The sequence below is a fragment of the Musa acuminata genome, chromosome BXJ3-3 (assembly GCF_036884655.1).
Source record: "Musa acuminata AAA Group cultivar baxijiao chromosome BXJ3-3, Cavendish_Baxijiao_AAA, whole genome shotgun sequence".
Taxonomy (NCBI): Eukaryota; Viridiplantae; Streptophyta; class Magnoliopsida; order Zingiberales; family Musaceae; genus Musa; species Musa acuminata.
Window position 1 is genome coordinate 9,142,881 of NC_088351.1, and position 12,120 is coordinate 9,155,000.

The 12,120-nt window shown below is 45.3% G+C and overlaps 3 protein-coding genes across 4 annotated transcripts in view; 2 read left to right on the top strand and 1 right to left on the bottom strand.

Moving 5' to 3' along the window:
• The first annotated feature begins 1,690 nt into the window (after nt 1-1,690).
• On the top strand, nt 1,691-3,907 carry LOC103977978 (pentatricopeptide repeat-containing protein At2g36980, mitochondrial). The gene has a single exon (XM_009393664.3). It carries the CDS (start codon nt 1,886-1,888, stop codon nt 3,785-3,787), a length of 1,902 nt encoding a protein of 633 aa, XP_009391939.2. The 5' UTR covers nt 1,691-1,885; the 3' UTR covers nt 3,788-3,907.
• Nucleotides 3,908-5,483: 1,576 nt separating this feature from the next.
• On the top strand, nt 5,484-10,464 carry LOC135633540 (bZIP transcription factor 29-like). The gene is made up of 4 exons (XM_065143098.1): nt 5,484-6,800; nt 6,936-7,068; nt 7,159-7,243; nt 9,968-10,464. The coding sequence occupies exons 1-4, from the start codon at nt 5,680-5,682 to the stop codon at nt 10,216-10,218; spliced, it is 1,590 nt and encodes a 529-aa protein (XP_064999170.1). The 5' UTR covers nt 5,484-5,679; the 3' UTR covers nt 10,219-10,464.
• Nucleotides 10,465-10,824: 360 nt separating this feature from the next.
• LOC135633541 (peptidyl-prolyl cis-trans isomerase CYP18-1-like) overlaps nt 10,825-12,120 on the bottom strand; it is a 3,818-nt gene continuing 2,522 nt past the window's right edge. The window contains exons 3-6 of one of the 2 annotated variants that reach the window (XM_065143100.1): nt 11,927-12,088; nt 11,465-11,623; nt 11,247-11,340; nt 10,825-11,098 (exon numbers count right to left, since the gene is read on the bottom strand). In XM_065143100.1, coding sequence (XP_064999172.1) covers nt 11,257-11,340; nt 11,465-11,623; nt 11,927-12,088 — 405 coding nt within the window. In that variant the 3' untranslated portion in view covers nt 10,825-11,098; nt 11,247-11,256. Of the gene's footprint in view, nt 11,163-11,246; nt 11,341-11,464; nt 11,624-11,926; nt 12,089-12,120 lie in introns of both variants that reach the window. The other variant, XM_065143099.1, reaches the window with a different exon arrangement.

The window sequence follows — 12,120 nt, forward strand, 5'->3', positions numbered from 1 at the left end:
ATCGGCAGTCGGAGCCTCAGGTTCGGGACGGCTCACCGTGTCCTCTGCTTCCCGGCTCCCAGAACGAGTTGTGGGGTTTCGAGGCGAGCCAGGAAGCTCTGGGAGTGGCACGTGGGTCCGGGCGGGGGGCTCCTGTTGCTGCGAAGGCGGCGCCGCATGCGGAGAGGTTCGCTGGGAGACGATAGTCTGCACCATGCTTGTCAAAGCTCAGACCTGGTGGGCGAGGTCATGAAAGGCCTCGGGTGACACTTGCGACGGGTCGGCGGGTGCACCGCCGGGGGGCGACAAGCCCGGGTCGTTGAACAGTCGCCAGTAGCGTTCTGATACCGCTACAGGGCGTTCGTCGTGGGTTTCGTCATGCCGTTCCCCTAAGGCGGGGAGCACCGTATTTGAGGATCCGCCGAGGTGGATTCGCTGGTCGCTTGACATTTGGATGCGGCCCTTCTTCTAGCGCCAATCTGTTACGGTAAGTAACTTTTTAGCCGTGACTTCGGGGTCAACGCGGCTGGTTCAGGGCTCCAAATGACTCGGATCAGACGTGACTCCCTTTGAAGTCCCGGGCGGCGGATGCGGGGGATCTCGCTGGGAAACTCCGCCTTGTCGAGCAGGCTTAACAGCGGTCGGGTGCCTGCACACAGGTCGGGTCGGTAGCTCGGCCCGACCCCTCCGACGATCAAGTCAGTGGGGAGAAGTATAGTATTGAGAGATCGATTCCCCTCCCTTTTTCGGTTGGGAGCCGGGGGGTATTTATACAGGGGGTTTGATGTTACCTGATGGGCCATCCTGCAGGAGGAGGGTCGTACCTCTGATGGCGTCTGTCGTCGTCGCGGGCGTTGCGCGGAGAGCCGAGCTTCGGCAGGGTGAGGGGAGCGTCGGTCAGCCGAGGGGGTCTGGGTACGGTGGGTGTGGGCGCATGTCGTGTCGTTATTAACGTTCGTTCTGGGGGCAGTGTGCCGCACAGGGTGTTCGACGTGGGGGGTGTATTACGTCAAATCCGGGGTGTCAAATTTTTACCCCTATCAGTTAGAATCATATTCCAATAAAATATAAAATATTTGTTAATAAATATCCTAAAATTATGTAAAAAATATTACTAATTTAAAAATAAATTCAGTATAATTTAATTTAATTTTAAATTAAACAAACTCAAACTTTCACAAAATTACATAGTCATAATTATAAAATGATTAATATTAACTTTTATATTTTAATATATTATGATATTTAATTATGGAAGTAGAAAATATTTTGGATAGATTTTATGATTTAATTCAATTCTGAGTGTAAATGTGCCAACTTCAACCAAACTAACTTAAACTTTCACTTATCTGTCTTGCTATGTTTATAAAATGATTAATAATATATATATATATATATATATATATATATATATATATATATATATAAAATAATTTTACAATATTTAATTATTAAAAATATAAAAATCGAATATATTTTGTTATCATGTGTAACTTATTCTAACTAAGTCAAATTTGACTAAATAAAATAAAAGAATTATAAAATCACTAAATCAATTTATTTTTTTTAAAATTAAAATTAAAATTAAAATTTATATTTATGAAAGAAAAATGATATCATTCGATAAAAAGTTAATAATGAGTAATTTATCAAATAATCTTAAATCTTGATAGATTACTGGTGCGCCGTGCCAAAGACAAGCCTATAGATTCGAAATGGGCTACAAGATTCGGCCCTTAGGCCCGTGAACACCTTCTACATCGTTAAGTATGAAACGACCGCTCATGTTGTGTACATGCGCAATGGTGTTTGTGCGCTATATAATCGCGAAGGCCATCGTCGACGGCCAGAAGCGCTCGCTGGTATCGCTCGGTAGTCGACGCAGACATGCCTGACCAAGTCTTGAATGGGCCGGAATGTCTCGACGGAGCGGCGGTATCTCATCTCCACCACGTCATGGCTGGTCCGTCTCGCGCGATCCGGGCGGATCTCGGCCGCTCGCAAGCTGTTCGACGATATGCTCGAGAGGGACACGGTCGCGTGGAACGCGATGCTCACCGCCTACTTCCACTCGAGCCGCCCCCTCCAGACGCTTACCCTCTTCTCCCACATGCGATCCTGTGGTCCGCCACCCGACCCCTTCTCCTTCACCGCGGTTGTCGCCGCCGCTGCCGAGCTCCGCGATCTTCGCTGCGGTAGGAAGCTCCATGCCCTCCTGTTCCGCGTCGGCCTTCTCTCCTCCCTGCCCGTCTCCAATTCACTCATCGACATGTACGGCAAGTGCTCGCGCCCGGCGGACGCTGCGCGGGTCTTCGAGGGAATGGAGGAGCGGAACGAGGTCTCCTGGTGCTCGTTCCTTCACGCCTACGTCAACTCCGGGCAAGGAAAAGATGCGCACGAGTTGTTCGTCGCCATGCCGCTTAAGACGACCGTCGCGTGGAATGTCCTGATGGTGGGATATGCTCAGCTGCGCGAAAGCGAGTCGTGTCTCCAGCTCTTTAGGGAGATGCAGATGCGTGGATCCGAGGGCGACGCGACGACATTCGCGAGCCTCATCAACGCATGCTCTGAGATGGCGAGTCCGCGGTTTGGCTGTATGGTTCATGCTGTCACTGTCCGACGAGGATGGAACGATGCCACCGAAGTCAATAATTCGATGCTGAGCTTGTATGCAAATTTCGGCTTTCACGAGGATGCATTGAAGATCTTCGAATGCATGGTTTCTCCAACTGTGATCTCGTGGAATGCAATGATCGACGCTCGCATCAAGATTGGCGACGTGCAAGGGGCTCTTTCGTTGTTCCGAAGGGCACCCGAGACCAACATTGTCTCGTGGACGACAATGATCGCAGGGTTCGCGAGGAGGGGATACGGTGAGGAGGCTCTTGCCTTCTTCGTGGACATGGCGAGGAACTCACTTGGGCCCGACGATTTCACTTACGGAGCTGCGCTGCACGCTTGTGCTGTCATGGCAGTTCTGGGGAATGGAAGGATGGTCCATTGCAGTGCTATCCGTAGCGGCTTTGATGAGTACCTTTATGTGGCCAATGGCCTGGTGAACATGTACGCCAAATGCGGCGACATCGATAGCTCGAGCAAAGTGTTCGACGGCATCCGCGAGAAGGATTTGGTATCCTGGAACGCTATGTTGTTGGGTTATGCATTGCATGGGTGGCCTTCGAGGGCTTTCCAAGTGTTCGACAAAATGTCGGCACGTGATGTTAGACCTGACAAGGTTACCTTCATGGGTTTGCTGATGGCATGCAGCCACTCGGGCCTCGTCGAGCAGGGAAGAGCCGTCTTCGAGATGATGGAGTCGGTCCACGGACTGCAACCAGATGCAGAACACGTGACCTGCGTCGTCGACATGGTCGGGAGAGCTGGATGGCTGAAAGAGGCTACTGCGCTGCTCGAGAGCTGCTCGAAGGCTGTTGACGTCGGGATCGCGAGCTCATCCGAGGCTCTGCTTAGTGCATGCGCAACTAGAGGAGATGTTAGCATCGGGAGGAATGTGGGGAAGGATTTGATCGATCTGGCGCCTCAGAAGGAGGCAGGCTACGTGATGCTGTCCAACTTGTACTGTGTCGATGGGCAATGGAAAGAAGCAGAGAAGGTGAGGCGGGCTATGATCGAGCGAGGGGTGAAGAAGTCTCCTGGTTGTAGCTGGATTCAAACGAGGGACATGCTTGCGGTGTTTGTGTCAGGGAGCCAATCTCCCGATGGACCGGCAGATGTGCGTGACACGTTAGAGTTGTTAGGCGCCGAAATGAGAAATCCTACTAGCGTTTGGTCGAGCGGTGAATTGTGATGTAACATTACGAATTAAAAGCGGGAGAGATTGTGATGCATGGATTCGATCAGTCCTTATCTATAATATCAACGCATATGGGTAGGAAATTCCCGTAGGCGTTTCTTTTGGCTATTTTATGAGATTCTCTCGGATGGCTTGCACGATACCTGATTTCCATGTGTGTGCAGCACGAAGAGGCATCACGGAACATATGCTTTGACCATGAGAACCATCCAGAACTTTGCACATGCGTTTGCTTACAGAACCATCTCTCTCTCTCTCTTTTTCTTAAAGATTGGATAGTCCATCAAATTTGTACAGGGGAAGAAGCTTCAGTGGATTGTTTTGCTGGCTGACTGATTCTTCTCGATTGCTCAGTGAGAAAGGGATTTGTCATTCAATCGCACTCCACTTTCTCATTTGAAAGAGTGAACCGGTCATCCTCCGTCTCTGCACGTGGATGGGAGAACCATCACAAAAAGCAATTATTAATATTATTATTATTGTTATTATTATCTTTGTAACGTGGGGTTGCATCGATGATTGACGGTTACGATATGTATGTATGTATAAATAGCACATCCATTATGCTTGAGATGGAATTGTCGGCGAGTGTAGCTACCGAGCTACAAGGAACGAGTCCGCCTAACCCAACATGTCATCGTTCCTTCGAATTGGACCGCCAACACGTCAGCATGTTTAAATCGGTGCCGATTCCCGATTCCCCCCATCCGCCCAAATTGAACGCGAAAAGGACCCATCGAGACGCCATAAATCTCCCTTCCCAAACCATCTCTTTCGGCCTCCCCTCCTCCACGTTGCATGCTCCCATCCCTACCCAAACGTCAAGTCCATCCATCACATCCATCAAGTCATATGATTGATTGCTACCCGTACATCCAGGCGCCGACGCCCTCCCAACCCAATCCCCCTTTTCTAACCCACTCACCATTATTCTACATAATCCACGCATTTATATGATGTGTTCGTACTTGTCACATAATTAAACCCCAAACTCCACCTCGCCCTTCCTTACCGGCTGCCACTCACGGGCAGCAGAGGCAATTAATTATATTTGGGGGTGAGATTTGACTCCACTCTTGGAAGTTTCAACGCAGTAATTACCGTTGTGGTTTTGACTGCCAATCCAATTAACAGCTGCTATTGCGGTGTTTCACGCATTTACTGCGTTAATTTATTCCCTCGATACCGTCTTCGAAATGCATGGCGGGAATCACGGCGAGAGCGATGCGGTCCGATTGCTGCAGTCAATCGCCTCCACCGTCCGATCGTCACTGCGCGACTCGCGGCCCGGCTCGAGTGCGGGTCACGTCGGGCAACATCAGCCGTCCACGGTATCTGGAGAAAAGCAGACGTGTTCAAGTACCACAATGCTCCCTCGCTACGTCGCGGTCTATTCTGGACCCGGTTTAATCGGTCCACCGGTTGGATCAATTATCAAGGGCGTAGAGCAAAACAGTGTACAATTGGGCCCATCACGCATCGACTTTGGGTCATTGAAGTTGAGCCGGATGAAATCGGACCGGTGTAGCCACGGCGGAAATCGGGCCCATCATGGGCCCCTAGGTTTGGCCAATCACAAGGCAGGTGGCGGACAAGTACCAGTTTTGTAGAGTATGAAAGGCCAAATGCCCACAAGAAACCCTTATGGAAATGTACGCGGAATGAAATGCAACCCCTCTTAAATTCACGCGGATTCCTAAAAGCTGCTGTTCTACTCCACACGGAAGAGGGGATGCGAGTGGATCACTCCGTCTTGCCCTCGCCTTCCCGAAGAAGACAACCGAAGCCAAAGCGAGCGCTGCGTCGACGCCGAACAACTCGTTCGAGCTCCATTTCCGTTCCCTTGTGCCCGCAATCAGTCCGACATCGGAAGAAGAGAGAGGAAGATGGGGGAGGCGGAGGCGGCGACCCGCAACGACCTGATGCAGCGCCTCAAGCCCTCGGCCGCAAGCACCTCTTCCTGCTCCGCTGCCGCCCCTCCGAAGGCGCCGAATAGCGCTTCCTTCTTCCGACACTTCGCGCCCAACAGCTTCGGCCCCGAGGCCGCCCGGCGGCCAGGCATCCCACCTATTCCTCCGCCGCCCTCGCCGTCCTCCGCTGCAGCAGCCGTCCGGCCGCCCTCTCCCATCTCCTCTGCCTCCGCCGCTTTCCACTCCCGCTCGCTCTCCCAGCCCCCCGCCTTCTTCTCCCTCGACTCCTTGCCCCCTCCGCTCAGCCCACCCGCGTTCGCCGGCGCCACTTCGGATGCTTCCTTGGCCGACAGGGCGCGACCCGCCTCGGCCGGCCTGCCGCCGCGGAAGGCCCACCGCCGCTCGCAGAGCGATGTCCCGATCGGCTTCCTCCAGTCTTTTTCTTCTTCTTCTTCTTCATCGAGTCCCGTGGCGGCGCCGGCAATGACGGCCGGGACTGCCTCTGCCATGCTCTCTCAGCAGCAAGTGAAGCAGGAGGCCGAGTGGGAGAAGGAGACGGAGAGCAGCGCGGAGGGAACCGGCGACCGGAAGGAGGACGCAGGAGACGCCGCAGATGATCTGTTCAACGCTTACATGAACCTGGACAGCTTGGACGCTCTGAATTCTTCTGGAATGGAGGAGCGGCACGAGGATTTTGACAGCAGCAGGTTGAGCGGGGCAAGAATGAGCGCTACCGAAACCAGCGAGAACGAGGCGGAGAGCAGTGTTAACGAGAGCAGTGGCGGTGGGGTGAAGAAGGAAGGGAACAAGAGGAGCGCGGCGGGAGATCTGACCCCGATATCTATGCGACACTGTCGGAGTCTTTCGATGGATAGTTTCATGGGGAAGCTTAATTTTGGGGATGAATCGCCAAAGCTGCTGCCTTCACCGGGAATTCAGATGCCCCATCTTATGCGTAGTGGTTCGATGGATCGTACTGCCAATACGTTGAGCTTGGAGTTCGGAAATGGTGAGTTCAGCAGTGCTGAGATCAAGAAGATCATGGCGAATGAAAAGCTTGCGGAGATGGCAATAACAGATCCGAAAAGAGTCAAGAGGTGCTTTATCATTTACATAAATGTGGTGTCTTTTTGCCTTTTTTTTCCTTTCCTTCTCAAGGTGTTAAGTGGCTACCAAGAATTTGATGCAGCAAAACTGTGTTTGCTAACGTATAAATTGGTGTGGATGTCAAGGATTTTGGCTAACCGGCAATCTGCTGCGCGATCTAAGGAGCGAAAGATGAGGTATATTTCAGAATTGGAACACAAGGTGCAAACTCTGCAGACAGAAGCAACTACATTATCAGCACAATTGACCTTGCTGCAGGTGGGTTACCTGCATCTATTCTTCAAACCACCATGTAATTGCTTCAATTAGTGTGATTAACTGACTGTTCTATTGTTTCTTTTTGCACAGAGAGATTCAGCTGGACTGACATGTCAGAACAATGAACTAAGGATCCGTCTTCAAGCCATGGAGCAGCAGGCACAACTAAGAGATGGTAAATGTCATGGTTAACTTCTTTTTTGGCATTAGTTTTTTTCTTGAAGTAGCAAATTTAGTTAAAGCTGGCCTATCATGGATGCAACTCATTAAAATCTTTCAAGTTAATGTTGCACAGTGTATTATGCAGATTTGGTCATCCTTCGGTAAAGTTACACTAAAAGAAATTGCTTTCTGCATATGTATCTCAAACGTACAGGTTGTAATGGGAAACAAATAGTTCCAACCATCAAAGTGCATGCTTATTATATGGGATAATAAGATTGGGAAATAAATAGTTACTTAATCTAAATGTTCTAAATTTGACCATAATTAACAATTCGACAATGTCGATGGTGGACCACTAACCTAATTCCAGATTCGGTATAGAGCATGTTATGTGCCGATGTAGATCCTTTAAATTTTGCCTATTGCATATATGTTTCTTGTTTTTAGCTTTAACTGAGCTCCTCCTTGGGCTCTACTCTAGTTTCTATTCTTGCAGCCATCTGGATGTTGGTGATTGTACTGAAGGAGATATATTTGAATATACACCTCAATATTTTCTGACACTTGTTGAGCATTTAAATTAATTGGGGATAATTGCAACTTGATGCAAGTGATTGGTATATTTTGTACCCTACAACCTTTTTGCATATCTACCTGTTGATATAGTCAAGGATATATGAAGTTTACTTCGAATTAAATTATCCTGAAATAACATCCCATTTTGTTCTATTTAGAATTTGCTTGTGTTGCTCTTAAACATGAAAGAATGTTGACCATGTGTGTTGCAAGCTTACTAGGTGTGGTATTATTTGATGGGCATATTGGTGACTGCATGATTTAGGCAACTTGATACCAAAATGTTAATGTAATGCTTACACATCTTCCATTTTTAACTGTTATTAATTTTAGTTTATTAGCATAAAACTTTAAGCTCTAAAGTAGTAGGTTTCAATGACATATATATAGATGTATATATATATGTATACATATGTATATATATACATATATATACATATATGTGTATATATATATATATGTGTGTATATCTACATATATATATGTATATATATGTATATACATGTATATGTGTATATACATGTATGTATATACATGTATATGTGTATATACATGTATATATATACATGTATATATATATGTATGTATATGTATGTATGTATGTATGTATGTATGTATGTATGTATGTATGTATGTATGTATGTATGTGTTTGTGTGTGTGTGTGTGTATTGTCATTCCTCAATAGTTCCACTGTGAAAGTGGTTATAAACTGGATTCGTATTAAGTTTAAATGCACCAACTACTTATAAATTGGTACTAAACATGTTAACTTGTATGTCTTGGGGATATTGGGATGGTAGGCTATTGGCTTTTGAAATATGGTATTGGAGCATTCACCGTTTCTGGTGTGTGGGACATGCTGGATATACCATGCAATCTTGAGATCCCAACAACCTGGTGGCTTTTCGTGCCTTCTTAATCATACATCACCTGCATGGTATTTTGGATCCAAGACTTGTTTTTGACACTATCAAGGCATGAAGATTTAATTAGTGTTACTACAAACTCTATATTGGACATGAGTACTAATATTGAATAGAAAGTGCGCCTTTACCCATCCCCACCTCTTGGGTACATTGCGGGCAAGACCACATGATTGAAACCATGCTGAGACAAGCTCAGAGAGGATTAGGACCATGGATATCTGATTTAGTGGTTCTAAGTAGCAAATGGCTGCCCTTGGGTGATGGGCACGTGATGGCATGGTGCTGCTGCTTTCATTGCCTAGTGGATGGATTAGGACCATGGATTTCTAGATTAGTGGTCCAGTATGAACTGTACTGATATGTGACATTTTCTAGATTAGTGGTCCACTTGCTTAGTGTATCTGAGAGTTTCCTCTCATCAAGTAACATTTTGGGCTATATGTGCTATGTTTTGGTCCTCAACTAGTATCAAGATTTTGTGACGAACAAAATTTTTTTTATGCTTTGATATTCTCAAATTTGGATGATGGTTAGGGACTGGATTAGTATACGTTTATATGGACCACTACTCAAAATTGAGCTTAAATGTTTCAGGTCATATGTCTAAGACCTTTCAGTTCATGATGCTTTTACACAATTGAATAGAACAAGCTTAATAGAGATATGCAAGCTTGTCTTTTATTCTTCAACTCTGGAACCTCCTTTAATCAATTGGCCTTTCAACCTTGTCTGATGTCTCTCATTTTATTGCAAAGGCTACTTGGTTCTCTAGCTAGCGCTCAGCACCTATTTATTGTTCTATTATATGTGAGAAACTACCATGTTATAGGTCCTGAGAAAAGAAAGAAAAAGTTCTTTAGATCTCTGCTGCATGTTAACTCTTGAATTGTGATCTTACCTAGTTTTTATTGTGCCTCTGTACCATGTTCATCCATGCCAGATATGTGGTACCTCAACCTGCTTTGAGATGACAATGACACTTCTAGTGGATGCATGTTATACATATCTTTCACGGTTGTTTTCTTAATTTAGAAATCAACTTCATGGATGAAAATTATTTAAGGTCTAGAGAGGGTCTTGTTGATAGTGTGCTGGCTGATGAAGGTTCCGCCGTTCTATTGCTTCATTCATCTCATAAAGCAGTTCCTCAATTGGTGGATTTGCTTGTAGTGCCTCTCTTTCTCTCTCTCACATAGGCACCCCAATCCCTGCTTTCTTTTGATTCATGCAGCCATCAATGAAGCACTGACAGCAGAGGTTCAGCGATTGAAACTTGCTACTGGTGAGATCACTGAGGCTCAGCTATCAAAGACCATAAATCAACAACTGGCTACAAGTTCTCAGATGTTTCATCTACATCAGTTGCAATCACAGCAGCAGAATCAACAATCAACACATGTTCCTCTCTATCAATTTCAGCAACCACTGCAGCAACAGCAGCAGCAGAACAATACTGCATCAGAGGTAGAATCGAAGAACTGAGAATCTGAGTTTGATCATTTCAGTCTAATGTGTTACATGGAATGTCATTATTTTTTTTAAATGCATGCAAGGCATCGTCAAGTGTAGTAGTGGATGGCTTCAGTTGCTTTCATACTCGGTCCAAACTGTATTTCTTATTCGTCATGAATTTATTTTGTTGGGCATTATTGCTTTTGTAATTAAAATGTCTAATCTGTGTTCTAGGATGCATTAATTACTAGATAATATGATGTTCTGTTAGTAAAATGTTTACTCTGTTTTGGGACCAGTTTATATGCATTTCATTCCCCACAAGCTTTGCCTGTCTGCTACTGGGAAAGCATGTTTGATTTGATTTGCGAATTCACATTCTGATGAGTGCCTGTATTCTCTAAATGACCGTTGCTCTGTTGATTTCTTGGCAGTCATGTTTCATGGCGATAAGGTTTTTCTTCGGCTAGAAAATATGATTTTGTTTTCCTTGTGAAGATGCACGTCCGGCAAAGCAGCAGATTAATCTAATATTTCATTCAGATTGACCCATTCTATCCACACCATTAGAATCTAAAAAGCTGTCACCAAATTCTGAAACATGGCATGAAATGAATGAACACGTCTAGCGCAAGGTATCGAAAAGAAGAAACCTATCACAAACTACTACAACTCCAAAAGATGTGCTCTCAAGAAGCAATTTTAGATGAACTCTTACAATAATTAGTAGGAGAATGCCCATTCAAGAAGAGCATATCGAGTTAATGACTTCATTCAGAAGAAAGTTTTCTGTAGAAAGTGTGTACATTAAATTGCCATGTTTCAGTGTTGCATCTTGTGAGACAGAACTTGGATAGCATCTTTAGTGTTGCATCTTGTGAGACGAGTACTCGGATAGCATCTTCAGGACCTGCACTTGGGAAGATTGCCAGTGCAGATGCAGCCAATATTATGTATAGTGTATTCTTGAATTCCTTGAAAGAATAAATAGTACAGTCGGTTCGAGTTTTCATTTGAAGCTCATGGATAATTAAGATCGTAGGTATTTGACCACTCACCAAGAGAAATTTAACCGGCAAGAGGATTTGCATGGATGGTCACACGATTAAGCCTGATCTCAGCTAGTGGTCGATCACCTGGTCCTGTTTGTGTCTGGAAAGCAACAGCAGAATGAGTCAGCTCCGTTTAATAGAAGCCCAACAAACAAAAAAGAAAATGCAGACATCGCCTGTTTAAAAGATCAACACTATGTTTGTGGTCTCTCAAAAGTATTCACCTTTTCCATAAGGTCCAGAACTTCAAACCCATGAATGACTTTTCCAAAAATTGTGTAGAGTCCATTTAGATGAGGTTGCTTGGCATAAGTTAAGAAGAACTGGCTTCCGTTTGTGTTTGGGCCACTATTGGCCATTGAGAGTATGCCCCTCGCATTATGCTATAAAAAATTAAAGAAAACTGCATCAGAGTTTATTAATCATATAATTTCAATAACTAACAGAACCTTGGCTGAAATGCAAATAAGTCCTAAAACGTCTTGAGGAGACCACTTTACTGGAGAGTATTTCAATAAAAAAGATGAAATATAGTCATGAACAAAAATGCATTTTTTTACAATTAAAATGAATTTTTCGTAGGATGATATGTCTGCAGTAAGGAACGTCCATTCATTTTTCCACCTGACTATAACACCATATATATACCCAGGGACAAGAGATGGCAACAAATTTAGTACAAATACCTTGAGTGACTCCCGGATTTCATCATTGAACTTCTTGCCCCATATGCTGGTTCCTCCCTTACCGGTGCCTGTAGGATCTCCACCTTGGATCATGAAACCCTTGATATTTCTATGAAATATGGTTCCATCATAATAACCACTGGCACAAAGTGCTAAAAAGTTCTGCATTATGGTTGATGAAGAATAAGTTTCTT